The following is a 16,281-nucleotide window of genomic DNA, read 5'->3' as shown; positions in this document are numbered from 1 at the left end:
AAAACCTACAGCAACCTTTTAAGAGCATCAGGTGTGAAAGAGTAATAGTTTAGTAATGGAATTCCTCAGTGAGAACAGGTTCGCAGAAAAACCGAGAGCCACGCTTGGCAGTTCGAGCGGTAAAGGGCACTGTCTTCAACACTGCATGGAAAATAACAGCCAAACATGACAAACAACACAGTAAGAAGCAAAGATCTGTTGCATTAGTACATTGTTAGTGCTTTGTTAAGGACATCCTGGGATGGTTTTACATGTTCTGATCAGTTATTTATTCACAATAGGACACACTAAGCTGGGTTTCTTTGGGGACAAAAATTCCAAATAGGCTCCAAATAACCACTTTAAATTTCACAGTTTTCACTGGTAATAAAAATCTAATCCAGAGAGGAGTGTGCCATCATTGGTGGTGGCTACAGATCATTAAGGTTCATAGATTTGGGTCAACTAAAGCTTTTCTCGGGGTCTAAAATGACACCATCAATTTAAAAATAACATGTCTGATAATTGTTTATCCACTTTTGCTATAAGCACTTTGATATTCTTTTGCATATGGTTATCTTCACAGTGTCTCACATGGTCAGTTTCTCCCTTTGAGTAGGTTTAAAACTTTATTTTTGAATGGGAAAATGTGATTTGTAAAATTACAAACACTGGCAGTGGGACCTTGGGGCGGTGTAGCATGTATGACAGCTTTTAACTCATTATGACTAGCTATTACATTGACTGTGTCCTTCCAATAAAGGCCTAAAACATAATGTTGGTGTACACTGTCTTGAAAGCTGTAGTGAAGAAGTTCCAACCCAGCACTCAACTAGGACAGAAATGCCTTCAGCTTCCTTTTATGCCCTAAGTGGCAACATTGTTTCTTTCTCCCTCGGGAAACCTTGTGAAAAAGATAGTAATGCAAAATATGGTCAAGAAAATCTAGCCCAAAGATTTTTTTTCTTAAGCATTGGTACGAGTGAAATGGATGACCATTGGAGGGGGAGGGATAGCTCAGTGGTTTGAGCATTGGCCTGCTAAACACAGGGTTGTAAATTCAGTCCTCAAGGGGGCCATTTAGGGATCTGGGGCAAAAATCTGTCTGGGGATTGGTCCTGCTTTAAGCAGGGGGTTGAACTAGATGACCTCCTGAGATTCTATGAAAATCATTTTGCCCCTTCCCCTACAGGGATGCAGAATATGCATCAAAATAAAAATAAACTACCAGAACATCTATGTAAATTGAAAGGACACTAAACAAAAACAGATTTTAAAAAGCAACTTTGCTATAACAGGAATCTTTTGCTCAGTGTCCTGATCACCTCTGGCTATTATTATAAATTACACCCAGCCACTATTGTATTCAATTCTAATTTGTGGCAAGTGCAAAGTACTAGTCTACCCTAATTGGAAAGCAGTAAAACCATGACAAGTCAGGTTATAAATCATTCAGGTATGACCAAATGATTTGTCCTGAGCTGTGTATTAACATGGGGTAATTACTGTTAGTACTTTTTAATGAAACTGCAAGCTCTTAAACAATGTTAAACATCAGTCATTCTGTTTGTGGAAACATTTGCAAGGAAAGGTTTGTATGGCATGCAGAGACTGCAGTACTGTCTACCAGGGTATTGAACTTTCTATTGCTTAGCATAAGGACTAAGTTTGTCATGACAACATGCTGAAAGAAAAACTTGTGAAATAAGCAAAGGGTATCTGACTGATACCTCTGTATATGGAAAATGTGCAGAAAGTGGGCACATTAAAGTTGGTTAGGGGGTCTGGTTTGTTACACACCAGTGGCAAGGATTTGTATACTACAGTCACAGCACTGGAAACAACTTTCTAAACTGTATTTGAACCATACCTGTTAAGAGGTTTGTAGAGCTCTACAATAGTTCAGGTGAGATTTATATACAGCCACAATTTGATGATGTCTGTGAACCAGCCCCTGAGGCTTGTGAACAAAGCTCCTTTACCTGTTATAATGTCTTCAATTGCACCATCTTTCCCCTCATACACATGTCTGTTATCCTTGACTTGTCGTCGGCGTAGCTCTGCAATTAGCTCTTGCTGCTGTCTCTTTGTTTTATGGGAAGGAGACTGAAAGGAAATGGGAGTAAAGATCAGTAAGGAGTAGCCCCCAACAGGGCATTGCTGCATTCCTCTTTTCCTTTTCTCAAATATGCAAGACACCAAATACCATCTTACTCAATTTCAAGTATTAATATTTGGGTCTCATTCCAATTTTATAGATCGGGAAACCAAGGCAGAGAGGTGAGGTGACTTGTCTAAACCCACAAAGGAAGTCAAAACTGATGAGTGTTTTTTCTAGCAGCTAAATCTGTCCATTCCCCTTGCTTAATTTCACTCTCCATCTCTTCTACCATTTATTTAATCCTGTAAAGCATTAGAGGATTGAGAGACTGTGCCATTTCCTCCAGCATCAGAAAGGGAAAACATGACTGGAGATAAGGGTACTGGAGAGCTGGAAGGGAAAGAAATGCAAACAGAAGCAACCAGTTACAAAATGGCCACTTTAGGGCTGTAGTTGTTTCCATTTGCTAAATTTAAGGGGCCAGTCCCAGAAAGGCATGCTGGGAAAAAGGTTTCTATAAAATGGCATCCTCAAGCTGGGCCTACTACTATATTATAGGGGTAATTTCTCTGACAGGGCATCCCTTGGGTGCGGCCTACCACCAGGATATTATAGGGATAGTTTCTCTGTAGGCATATTACATGTTAGTTTGTAAATATAAGAGTTAACAAAAATGCTATGTACAGAATATAGACAAAACCCTAGGAAAATGCAATATAAAGCTAAGGCACAAAGCTGCTGTTGGTAGGGGCATGGAGTAGATGCTTTATTCCAACCTAATTTCTCAGAGCCTGTTACTGAAATGAAGGGCTGATGAGAAGACGGGAAAAGAGGAACAATTGTATCAGGGCCAGGAGCTTGGAGGGGTGTTCCTAAACCGTCCTTAACATCTGGGTAAATAAAGTGGGATGGGTGAGGGTGAGAACCCAGTGAACATGGTGTGCCAGAGCCCCAAATTTCTCTTGTTGGGCCTGCTGAGATGTGCACACTGGGTAAATTCAGAATTATGCTCTTTTACTGAAGTTTTTCCTGTTATAAGATTGGCTGGTAAAGATAAAAAACACTACCTATTTTTAAACCCTTTTTGTAAAACCAAAATTCACCACATATAAAGAGTGTTAGAATTATGAAATTCTTCTCTTGAGCTGAGAATTATAAAATGGCACCAGGAGGGGTTTTACCTGTATGTCCTCTCAAACATCACTAGAGGGCAGAAAGGGTTGTTCCTTACCTTAAAGACAAAATATTCAAGTAATATTGTCCCAAAGTCCTCTGTTTCATACCTTTTGGTCCTGTTGCTCCATCAATGCTTCTTGCTCCAGAAGTTTTTCCATGAGTGCCTGTTCCTGCTTCTTTCTCAACTCATTCTCCTCTTCTGCTTGCTGTTTAGCATAAAGACCAAGAAACCACATTAGAGCTGCAAACAACGACAAATGAAGGGACTCTGAGATTTATTTATTTATTTATTAACAAGAGAATCCTCTCTTACTGCAAAAAATGAGTTTGTGACTATAACTGTTTACACTGAAGACCAGAGGGGGCACTTTCAGGGCACTGCATAGATATTCAGCTGCATGATTCGCACTAATGTTAAGGCGGTGGAGCTAGATTGCCACACAAAGACTGACCAGAGAGACTAGGGCTGTTCAATCTTATTGCTATGGTGGTTTGTCCTGGTTTCTGTAAAATCCTGAGACAATTACTTGCCCTGCCCTTTGCTGGTTTACTTTATGTCCCATAGCAAGGCTATGCAGTGCTCTTTCACAGGTCATTCTGGGGTCTGTCGTCTCAGGAGGTTACACCTTTGAATTGAAGGGAGCTGTGAGCTGGATTGTAGAAAGCTACAGACCACGTTTAGCAGCCTTGCCATATTCAGAAGTGGAATAAGAAGCAAAATGAATGTCTGCTTACCTTGTAGGCTTTCACAAATCGGACAAAGACTGGGAAAAAGACGGATGGGGGGGTTGTCTTGGGATTCTCCCCAAAATATTTCACAGCATCATCAAAGGCATCCTGTAAGAAGCACATTTTTCACTCAACTTCACATCTTAAAAATGAGCTATTGTCCATTTACAGAATGTCGTAAAGGGATGTATTCTCAGCCTCCCTTTTTGTGTGTGAAATCTGTACCTGCAAGATTTGCATCTGCATTTGTGTATCCACAAAATGAACTGTGGATGTAAATGTGAGAGATCTTTGCACCTCGCACTACGTGCTGTGTGTGCACACACATTAAGTTGGGCAAAAGTGCTCAGCTTTGCAGCTGTAATTCATTTGTAGGCAGAAAATTTCAGAGTCAAATGTGCCTGCAAAAAGGAGGCTGCACTTCTGAAAGTTTATCTCATGGTGGTTGGAAAGGTTTGTCAGAGGAGAAATAGCAAAACGTTAGCAAAGCGTTTAGAGAAGAGTGACAAGATTGAGTAGGAGGCTAGGAGGATGGACGTCAGGGTGCAAATATGCATAGCTTGGCTAGATGACTACAGAGAGGAAAGTATGTGATAACCTTAATATTATGTCATCACTTCAGTGAGCACTGGTAAAGCCGGCAGAGGAACTCAAGTAACCCTGAATCTCCTCAGCCATGCCACAGTTTGCTGAAGGTTATATCCTCTTCAACCGTCAGGAATTCCTGCATTTCCAGATTCTTCTTGCTTGGTCTCTACATCACCTTGGCAGGGACTGGGATTAAAAAGAATACCTGGGCTATTTTTGCATCATCCTGCAGTTTCTTTAGTTTTCCTTCATTGTTATGAATAAATTCCTTCAGCATTGTATTGTGGTCGTGCATGGTGTATTCTCGCTTTGTCAGGTCCAGGCCTCGCTGGAGCTCCTTGACATCCAACAGGACATTTTCAAGGGACACTAAGAAATAAACAAAAATGCTGAAGTGTTTTTGTAGAGAGAGTGACATAAACACTTTACTATAGGCTTAAATCCAAACATTCTTAACTCCTTAATGAGAAGTGTTTCATAAATCCAGGCACAGGATCTTAGAGTTGGTAACTTGGTAAATATTAAGCCACAGATTACCCTGTATAATTAGAAATTGCTCATCAGTATTTTGACTTGTTTTAGCTTGGGATAAAAATTCATAAATGTTTGGTGCATTTCCATGGTAGCACCGAAAATAACTGACTGTTAAGTCATTCTTGTACAGGGGTTAGTTGCATCCATACAAGCACGCAGCATATACAGAGCACCCACTAATGCACAGAACATAGCACTTAGTTTTCTCCTCCCTGTGTTTAAAATGGATTCCTAAAATCTACTAAAGGCTAACGAGTTGTAGTTTAAATATCAGAATCCAGCTGCAAGCACAAGAAATTGAGAAAATCAGTTTACTTACTTAAGAATGTGTTTAACCCCTAAGATGATGACAATCTCCAAAATTCACATTGCACTTGTGTGCGTATTAATAGTGTTTAACTAAGACAACCTCATGTTGACCAGTAATACGGGTGTATGTTCTTTTAAAAAAACAAAACCCAACACTTGGACATTATTGCAAAGGGGACGGTAATTTAAACTGTTCATTTGGGATTACAGTTGTGTAATTGATGCTGAACAGCTTCTTCAACAAACATAGGCTCTTTTTCTACTTATGTAATATCCACAAGCAGATCACAATCAGTGTCCTGAAATGTATTTGTTGTTCACATTTTCTTAAACTCTTATACTGATCTTGAAAAATTCTCTGCAAGTATTCAGTATTCACACTGACAGGTTACATTGCATCTGTTTGCTGGCTAGATGTCACACCAGCACTTCTGGGAAGAGGGCAAAGTTTGGCGTCTGTGAATACTCACACTCTCAGCTCTGAAACTCACTTTCTGTGACCGTGTGGACCAGTAAAACTTGGTCATTTGCATGTTCATAGAAAGAGAAGAGAAAAGGTTTACAAGCATGGGGAAAATGTGAATATTTGTAGAGTATATGACACTAGTCGCCCACTCTGACGCAGTGTGACCCACTCTTGAACAGCTCATGGGGATAGGAGGATTAAAATACATCAGAACCTGGTTCACATATTAACAAGGGCAACACTGGTCACAATACCTGCAGCGGCTTTCTCCACATAATGAAGTTCATTGTAAAAGAGGGATACTTGGTGATACTTTTCTTTCACAACATTGGATATATAGTGCAACAGCGTTTGTTTTCTGTCCGTTGACTTTGTGTCTAACAGCTGCAAGCAAAAGGCAAGGAAACTGTTGGATTAAGGTGTGGTAAAGGCCAGGCTATAAATTATCTGTTGACTGAACTGATACTTTGTTAGATGGGGAAGCACAAAGAAAAACAATTAAGGAATGCTGAGAAACTAGGTCTACAAATTAGAGGCGTGTCTTTTGAGACTAACATGGGAGAAAGCCCTCAGCTAAGTAGGTTCCCAAATCAAATTGTTCTTACTATACCATATAGTCATATTTTAAAATAGAGTTGGCATCCACTATGCATCTATTCATTGGCTATTGCCCACTTGTTCACTCTGAGCTGTCTTCCTCCCGTTGTTTTAAAAGCTGGGTGGGACTTGCCACACATTAGTTCTCGTGAAAGATGAGAGAGGGGTAGTACTCGCTCAAGTCAGACAGAGTGCAGGCTGATGCTGTGAGAGCTTTCCCCATACAGCTCTGCTAATGCACATCCAACCTGCCCTGCTATATTGTCTGTTATCTTGGGCAGTGACTGATAATTGTCCCAAACTCTGAGCTGGAGTTGTGTTGGATTAGCAGCCAATCTCATGTCACATATGACTGAAGACATTTAAACCTCTATCTCCATTATGGCACTACAGCACCTGAACCCCTTCTATTTTTATTTCACTCATCTATCCCCTCACCACCCTTCTTCCACCACACCAGAAACCATCTAAGCACAGGTCCTCCAATTAGTTAATTAATTATTTGTCTCTCTCACCAACAGAAGTTGGTCCAATAAAAGATATTAGCTCCCCCATCTTGTCTCTGAACTGAATGGCATGCACGGTCCATTGCAAGGCTGTTATTAACATTTTTTTATGAACCGGGTGGAGGCAAAGAACTGAGTAGCAGGCACCCTCCCCACCAAAGCTAGCTCCCAGCCAAGATGTTGTTCTTCTACTCACCAGATCTAAACTCTGTAGTTTAAACCCATAAACTGCTCCTCTTTTACTGCTGTTCATATAGTTACCAAGAGCCAAGATTATCTGCCAGAGTGAGAGAAAGAGGTAACAGTCAATACATATACTTTGAACGGTGAGTTTTTAACATAAACATTAACATAAACCTACACCGTAGGTATATTCCAGTATGCATGGAGGAATAGCATTGATTATCTCATTAAAGTACACATGTATAAATAAAATTGTACTTACCTCCAGTATTTTCTTGAGCTTTTGGGATGACTTTATTGAGACAGATGCTGCTATTACTGCATGGAGTTGCTAAAAGCAAATAACGAGAAGAGGTGTCGTTAACACATGTAAAACATTAAATGCAAGGTAAAAGTCAACACTCAAATTCTACTCTTGGATCTGCACGATGGGGATCTTGACATGAATATTCTCCTTCCCCTCTGTGTATGGATTTCAAGTTGTTCACATGCTCTGCAGGCTTAATGTAGAGTAAAATAAAATGCAAGCATGGTTCTACAGTGCCATGCTCTTCACGACAATGAAAGATGTATCAAATTATGTGGAACAGGCCTCAGGGAGTCACCAGTATAGACAGCATGAACATCATTAATTCGTCTTCCGTTTCAGCTAATGATTCAAACAATATGATTTCTATATTAAAACCACTTTTAAATACTTAAAAGTGTAAAATAAAAAGAAACATTGTGAACATTTTGGGACACAGACTGTCATCTAAGCTGTGTCTGTAAAATCTGAGCCTGTATTTGCATACAGAGATGTGGAGTTTGCAGACACAAATGCACAAATTTTGCAGGCATATCTTAGATGACAATCTTTAAAAATTAGCAGTGTAACCTATTAAATGCTATAGTCACTCTCTTCTGTGCTATGAATGGAAATGCTATGAATCATTTCGAGTGGGTTACTTAAAAAGCTTTGATGTCATCAATTAGGGAGGGGGGGCACTGGCCCTTTCTGAGGACACTGGGCACCACTGCAATAACAATATTAAATGATAGTCATAGCTAGAACATTGTTTGGCTAGATTTGGTTTTATTTCTTTCTCCTTTCCTCTCAAGAACTGCAATGATTCATCATGATATTCAAATCTTCCATCTATCTTTAACATATCTCTGCTGAATCTGCATAGGGTTATGACACCACACAACTCCGTGGTACTTGGCTTCACAGAGCGAGACTCCTGAAAATCACTGTAGATGTACTGTTTAGAGCCCATGAGCAAGGCCTAAACCAGGGGTTCTCAAACTGGGGGTTGGGACCCCTCAGGTGGTCACAAGGTTACTACATGGGGGGCGTGAGCTGTCAGTCCCCACCCCAGACGTCGCTTTGCATCCAGCATTTATAATGGTGTTAAATATATTTAAAAGTGTTTTTAATGTATAAGGGGGGGGGGGGTCGCACTCAGAGGCTTGCTATGTGAAAGGGGTCACCAGTACAAAAGTTTGAGACTCACTGGCCTAAACTCTACTGTGGTTACTATAGTCAAATTCCTAAACCTATGATAGATATAGAACTGATTGAAAAACATGAAACATTTTTTGGTGAACATTTTGACTGAGATTTTTTTCCTCTTTTCTCTTTGAAAGTATTTTCCAAGGAAAATTTTCTGATCAGCTATACCTAGATGGCAAAGTAAAACAGAAAGAAGGTTTGGTCTGTCTAAGTATCTTAAAAAGTGATGCAGAGTGTTGGAATGAGTTCCACTTGTGAAGCCCTAATGTCTGCACATCTTAGAATTAATTCAACGCTAATTTATTTTTTAACATTGCTCTATCGCTTGTGGCTCACTCACCGGCGTCAGCATTTGGATGCTTTCTGCGAAGTTGCCTATGAAGGCCATGATGGTCATCTTCTGCATCAGCCTCTCAATCTTACTGAACTGCATCATGAACCGATCTTCATCAGTCAGATTCTCGAGAGGTTTCCTCTCCCGCTCATAGAGCCGTAACACTTTCACTTCGTTCTCAGTGGGCAAGAATCGCATCAAACATTCAACAAAATCTACTGGCAACGTCTTCAGGTCAAATCTATATCGTAACAACACAGAAAGCTTGGTGTTATAAGAAGGACCCACCAAATATGCCAGGCCTGTCTGCTTTGGCAAAGCCAACCAAACAGCAGCAACCTGCCTTCCCCATGATCCCTATTCAAATAGGCAGAGCACATGACTCCTGGAGGCCTGTGCCATACACAAGCCTGGGACAATAAAAATAAACCTCAGGAGTTTCCTGCCACCCCTGACACACTGGTGGCCTCTGATGCTGACTAGATGGTGCATTGCTTTCAGTGAAGCCGTGGGCCTCCATTTTTACTGTTCTGGGTGAGCACGGCTGGGAGGGCTCGATCCTGCATAATGCATGTGCAGAGTGCTAAATGTATAAGCACATGTTCAAAGCGATAAGCAGGTAACTGAAGCTGTATTGATGTGAATGCTGCTGCCTGGTTGCTATGTTACTCAGTAAGTCCTAAAGCGGGACGTGTGGCTAACATCTTTAACATGATGAGGACCACACTTAATTTCACATTACCTCAGATATGGCCATTTTTTTAGCCATATGTTTTATGTTTACTTTGAGCACTTACAAGTAAACCAGTGGGTGAAGAGGACTCACAATCTTATTGTCGCTCACTCTTAAGCCTCCACTCTCACATGCATGGAAAGAAAACACTCTTGCCACTCTGCTGTGCAGCACACAAAGACTTTCAAGACCAAGACTTGTGTGAATAAGGAAAAGGCTGACCGAGCAGAACATAGCAGTGCCGGACAAATCAAGGAGCTGACCTACTGACTGCAGAATGGGGGAAGACCTGGTGATCCCCAACTATAAGATACTGGAGTATGAAAACAGGGAAGAGAAGATACTAATTTTATGTAAAAGGAGAAAGATCTTGTAACCTACAAAGTTAGATCTGCAGCATCAGATTGAGAGTATGTTAGTATTTGGCCAGATTAGAAGAGTGAACCAATGTTGGTCTGAACATCCAAACCTCTGTCTGAGGTGTCCTCATGCAGAGAAACATTAGATGCTCATCATAGCCGCAAATGCTAACGCTTTCGAGTCTAACTTGGGAAAAGCGCAGTAATAAATGAGTACTCTAGCCTAACAAAATGTTGGCTTTGACAGGCAAGTAATCATCTCCAATATGTTCCAAAGACTAAAGAAAGTGAACTGGAATGTATCTTAGGGTACATCTACACTGGAATAAAAGACCCGGGGCACAGCTGCGCCTGGCCCGGATCAGCTGATGCAAGCTTGTGGGGCTCTGTCTGTGGGGCTAGATGACTGGGCTTGGGCTGGAGCCCGGGCTCTGGGACTCTCCCCCCCCTTGCAGGGTCCCAGAGTTCAGGCTCCAGCCCAAGCTTGAACATCTATACAGCAGTTTTACAGTCCTGTAGCCCAAGACCTGGACCAGCTGCGAGTGTTTAATTGCTGTGTAGACATATCCATAAAGTGCATGAATACTCTTAAGAAGCAGGACATGAAACTACGTTCCTTCGTTAAGATTGGTAGTACTCACTTGTATCATTTTTGCATTTGGCATTGTATCTAATCATTACATAAACAATACCATCTAAATTGCATTCAGTGCATGTGAATTAAATTCAGACATTATGGCAAAAACTAAAACTTTTCACCTATTCTTAATATTTACCATACTTGTCTCAGGATTGCTTTTAATTTACAGTTATTATAGGAAATGCAGCATAATAGGAGTCAAATGTGAATTACGTTGATGGCATTCTTTTAAGAACTATTAATTAGGTTTTTTTTTTAAATTCCAAGATAATTTGCACTGACTTGCAGAGTGATATCATGACACAAAATTGCAAGTTAACTCATCTAGGGAGAATGCAATCAATGATTTGTGGGGGACTCAGAATCGTTCATCCTTATTCTTGGATCTTTTGCAGCTGCAAAAACCTTTGTATTATCTGCCAATTCAAAAACAGATTTTCTATGTGTGCCAATTAGCAAAAAGCAGAGTAAATCTTAGATATGATTGCTCCATCGACAAGTTTTGCACTTACACCTGAATAGCTTTGCATATTTCATCTGCAGTCTTTCCAGCTTTTCTTAAAGTGATGGCAAGATTTTTGGCCCTGTTTGCTTCCAATAATGTGACTTTGTTTGACCCTTTTTGAGTTATCTTTTGTTTGCTTGAAGTAAGATCAATGGCTGGACCTTGAGCTTTTGTCTTGAATATTTCTTCAAATTCATCCACATTTAAATCCTAAAAAGAAAGAAATCCCCCCACAAAAATATATTTTTTAAATTGCACTTGTCCAAAGTTTTCTCAGAATTCCATAGAAAGACTTTGACTGATATGTAGGTATATGCCACACTGTGTTGATATATGCACATCCACCCTTGCAGACAACAGTCTGCAGTAATGGTCCAAAATCTAACATTATAATAGTGTGATAGCATGTGATTTTGTGAAATTAAGGTCAAAAGATTTTTCAGCTCTTTACTCATCCTTCTACCAGCTGTAGCCTCGTGTATACTATTCAAAACCTTAGTGCTCAACCCTACTATACTGATGCTCCAACTCTCCTTCAACAGCACTCCACAATCTGCAGGAGCGTGCATCCCATAAATGGCATCAGCATGTTTAGACTGGGAAAATGCCATCAGCCATCTTGATTAATTTGTTTCAAACAAAGACGTGCACTTTTCTAGTCAGTCTGGCCCAGATTTTCAGCTGGGGTAAACTGAAAGCCATGTCATGCCTTTTTACTGAGGATCTCAAGCAGCTGAAACTATTCTTATTTAACAACACAAACAATAACTTTCAGAAATAATTCCTACGATGAGCTGTCTTTGCAAAACTGTACATTCACTTACACTGCACGTAGTACTGGGAAGCAAAACACAAAATGCAGTATTCATACCTCCAGGATCCTTTCATCATCAATTTCATTGAAGACCGTCCCATTAATTTGATTGGGTTTGAGAGCTACCCAGTTAAAGACAGGCATGCGGAACTTTGTCTTGATTGGCTTCTTGATTTTCACAGCTAAAGACATCAAAGAGAATGAAATTACAAATACCGGAAGAATTGGGAAACATCTGGAGCAACCCAGACAGTTTTTTGCAGATGGCATTTCAGCACTGGAGGAAGAACTAGTAAGGGCTAAGTAAACACTTTTAAAAGCCCGAAAAGATTAGGCTGCCGTGATAGACAAACAGCAGAGAGAGATTTTATCCAGCTATTCAGCTGTTTTATACCCGGCATTCACAGACCTTTAGTGAAAGCTTGAGATTAAGAATATTTCACAAAAGCAAATGTGTTACTCTAATATAATGTGTTCTTAATAATGTTCTGGCCTGGTTTAGAAACCAAAATAATTTTTAACCAGTATAGAAAATGGATAAAATGGTATGTGACTTTAGTTCTGTTCTGCCAGAGGACCTCCCATTTCTGGATGTAACATCAGGACAGGTCATTTGAGGTGCTGAACACCCTCAAGTCCCATTGATGTTAATGTGGATTGTGCACTCTCAGCACCTTGCAGTCCTGGGCCACTGGTGTGTGATGTTACTCAGTCCTTACTACCTAACTTTTAATAATCAGTGCGGTAGATAAAGTTGTTCAAGCTGACATCAAGGCAGCGGCACTCTGACTAATGCTTTTAGCAACAGCTAGAGGTGCTAGCTGAAGACCTACATCCTTTTGATTAAACTGAGAGAGGGGATTGTAGCTGAGGATTCAGCTAGAAGTGAGTCCTCTGTCTAGCAGAGGATTCAATCAGTGGTGTGTGACAAGGGAAAGAGAAGCCCTTTTACAAAAAAGATGTTGTTACAAGGGAACATTGCCTGTTGGGAAGGGATTCTACTGTTTCCCACAAGTCTGAGTTTGTCTGTATTTTAAAGCACATAAAAGCCAGTCTCCAATTTTAGCACAATTACATCTTGAGGTAACAAATGCTTTTGCCTTCTGATTGTGCAGCACCAGTAAATCTTTTAAAGTAACTTTGAAGGGATGCTATAGAAGATGGGACCAATTAATCCTCATTAGTCATTGAGCACAGAACAAGAAGTAATAGGCTAAAGTTGGAGCAGGGAAAATGTAGGTTAATTGCTAGGAAAAACTTTATAACCCTAAGAATAATTAGGCAGTGGAACAAGCTACCAAGGGAGCTTCCATCACTGGAGATATCTAAGGTTAGACAGGCATCTAAAGATAGTCATTCTAAACACTAATAAGAGACAATATAGAGGTATGAACTAGGTGACTCACTGCAGGTCCTTCTAACCCCAAATGTCCCATGGTATAAATAATTTGGTTAATTAAGCCATATAAGAGAAGTGTCAAATTGCCAAAAAAAAAAAAAAAAAAAAAACAGTGAAACCTCAGTATTTCTAAATGATCTAAAGTAGATGGCTACTTTGGGATGTTGCTTTTCATTGTTTCTGAGATTTAGAGGCCCAGCCAATTACTAGAAGTTTGTGATGGTCATTAAGATTTGTTCATTAATGTGATTAAGTTATTTTCAAATGTGGAGTGAATGATTAAATTATTTTCAGGCTACAGTCAGAAAGAGAGAAACCCTGCTTCTTATTCCCCCAGTGCTGGAAAAAGCCATTTAACCTGTAGAACTGTCATCTGCTAAATTGAGATAATATAGCAACAGAAGTCCAGACCATCTCCAGCAGTGTCCTATACGTAATACTTCCCAGTACAGGTAGTCTCAAAGTGTAAAATTCTGATCCAGATGCAAACTTCCCCAAAGTTCAGGGTTGTTCACATATGGAGCTTCGTTTTGAATACATCTCTTCTTCCAAGACAGATGTACTAGTTTCCCTCTACATCCCCCGACGCACACCATAGCGCATCTAGACAATTGTGCAATGCTGTCCGAGCAGCAGATTTCTTCCCAGTGCCACCCACGTGGTCAAGTTACACCCTGAGCTATAACATTTGAGCATGAGAAATAAAAAGGCATCAGTTTGCCTCTCTTCAATACTTTTCCATGTATTGTTTTCCAGGACAGAGACCATCTTTTTCAGGGTTCAATGCCTCTTGTGCTTTAGAGCTGGGCAAATGATGAAAACATTTTTCTCTCATTCATTTCTCTCATTTTCCCTGATTCAAATTTTTAGAAGAATTCAGTTCTTCTGTGTCTCTGTCCCTTTTGTGTTCACTCTACGGAACGAGCTTACTGGCAGGAATAGTTGTAGAAACACTGAGTTTTAAGCATTCACAAAATAAAATTTGAATTTGTAAATTTGAGTATTCACACTAGAAACGTGATTGCCAGAGTTATAGTTATCCACTCAGGATGGAGGAACACAAATCAAACACTAGTCAATCGAGTTTGACCAGCAAATGAAATGAACTGCTTACACAATCTCTAGGCCAAGAATTACTTGACGAAGAATTTAGAATAATGAATAACTGGAATAGTGACAAAGTCAGAAACCCAGACAGAAGAAGAAACTACATTTATAAATAAACAGTTACTGTGAATTACTTGCCCAGCTCTAAGAGAAACTATACTAAATAAACCAAAAGTATTCCCTGCCTTTGTTACAGAACCATGCTTAAATGCGTAAGGTAACACTAAAGTGCTCCTACTCTTTCCTTGAGGTACATAAGTAAGTGCCATCAATTAAACAGCAATTATGCATGCAATCTGGAGACTTAATCCCACACACACTGAAGTCAATGACACTTCTGCCACTGACTTCAACAGTTACAGGATCTTGAGTGGGGAATAGACCCCAAAGAGAGGCTTTACAGGCTGAGAGCCCTGATTCAGCACAGCACTTAAGCAGGGGATTTACTCCAATCCTATTAAGCAAAATACTTAAGCATAGTGTGATGGGGTGTGCACCCCGCACCAGCCCTAACAAAGGCCTGAGAAGTCAGTTAGGTTACCTGGCTTCACCTGGGAGAGGGAGGGCCGGGGTTAACTAAGGGCAAGTCTTCACTACGGGGGGGGGGGGGCGATTTAAGATACGCGAATAGCGTAGCTGAATTCGACCTATCGGAGCCGACTTACCCCGCTGTGAGGACGGCGGCAAAATCGACCTCCGCGGCTCCCCGTCGACGGCGCTTACTCCCACCTCCGCTGATGGAGTAAGAGCGTCGATTCGGGGATCGATTGTCGCGTCCCGATGAGACGTGATAATTCGATCCCTGAGAGATCGATTTCTACCCGCCGATTCAGGCGGGTAGTGTAGACCTAGCCTAAGAGTGAATGAAGCCCAGTTGGGGAAGGCTGGGACAGCACTATAAAGCTAAGAGGCTGAAAGCAGAAGGTTTCAGAGTAGCAGAAGGAGGCTGCAGTCACTCCCTGGCATGAGGGAGGTCATCAGGGACATGGAGGAAGTCCAGGGGGAGAGTAAGTCTTGAGATCCTGCCCTGAAGTAAGGAGTCTAGCATGAGGCTGGGAGGGGATGAAGTGGCAATGGGGAGTAGAATGGTCGCCCAGTGATAAACCCAGAAACAGGCAAGTGGCAAGAGAGAGGCTGGGTAGGAAGGAGCCCAGGGAAACAGCAACAGGGATAGGGACAGAGCAGACCTGGATTGCTGGTTATAGGGTCCTTGGGCTGTAACCTGGGGTAAGGGCAGTCACTGCTAGAGTGGAAGAGAGCCCCGAGCTGGGGCAGAACAATGTCCAGAGAAGACATTTGGACAGTGGTCCTGTTGGACTTCACAACCCCTGGAAGAAGTGGACTATATGGTGACTTGGCAGACTATCACAGACAGAGCAGAAAGATGCAATTGATTCTGAAAGAGCTTCTTTCCCAGATCTAGACAAGAGGAGGAGCACTAACAGTGAGTGGAAACCCCATTACACATGGGCTTAATACCACTGAAGTCAGTGAGTAGGACTCAAATGAAGTGGATGGGGCTTAAGCATCTGCTTAAGAGCTTTGCTAAATCAGTGCCTTGGTACTGAGAAACAATTCAGTTTGACAGCATGCACGAAGTTATCTGAAGGTGCATACTTTTTAACCTCCAAAAGGTGTTTATTTTAACTCTTTTCCATATGTTGTTTGCACACCTGATTGACATTTGCAGGTAATTAACAAGCAGCTCACACTCTAGGAACAATGTA

General features: G+C 41.0%; 1 protein-coding gene across 9 annotated transcripts in view; it reads right to left on the bottom strand.

Annotated features, from left to right (window-relative positions):
* The window catches only part of FMNL2 (formin like 2), a 268,963-nt gene that overhangs the window by 5,724 nt on the left and 246,958 nt on the right, over positions 1–16,281 (bottom strand). For 8 of the 9 annotated variants that reach the window (XM_034785953.1, XM_034785959.1, XM_034785957.1 and 5 more), the window contains 10 exons: positions 12,106–12,230; positions 11,242–11,444; positions 9,004–9,238; positions 7,431–7,499; positions 7,182–7,262; positions 6,137–6,266; positions 4,779–4,942; positions 3,992–4,093; positions 3,364–3,462; positions 1,962–2,085 (listed from right to left, as the gene is read on the bottom strand). In XM_034785953.1, coding sequence (XP_034641844.1) covers positions 1,962–2,085; positions 3,364–3,462; positions 3,992–4,093; positions 4,779–4,942; positions 6,137–6,266; positions 7,182–7,262; positions 7,431–7,499; positions 9,004–9,238; positions 11,242–11,444; positions 12,106–12,230 — 1,332 coding nt within the window. Of the gene's footprint in view, positions 1–49; positions 142–1,961; positions 2,086–3,363; positions 3,463–3,991; positions 4,094–4,778; positions 4,943–6,136; positions 6,267–7,181; positions 7,263–7,430; positions 7,500–9,003; positions 9,239–11,241; positions 11,445–12,105; positions 12,231–16,281 lie in introns of those variants that run through there. The other variant, XM_034785960.1, reaches the window with a different exon arrangement.

Source organism: Trachemys scripta, chromosome 11 (assembly GCF_013100865.1).
Source record: "Trachemys scripta elegans isolate TJP31775 chromosome 11, CAS_Tse_1.0, whole genome shotgun sequence".
Lineage (NCBI taxonomy): Eukaryota > Metazoa > Chordata > Testudines > Emydidae > Trachemys > Trachemys scripta.
The sequence above is the reverse complement of the archived record's forward strand: the minus strand, read 5'-3'. Positions and strand labels throughout refer to the sequence as shown.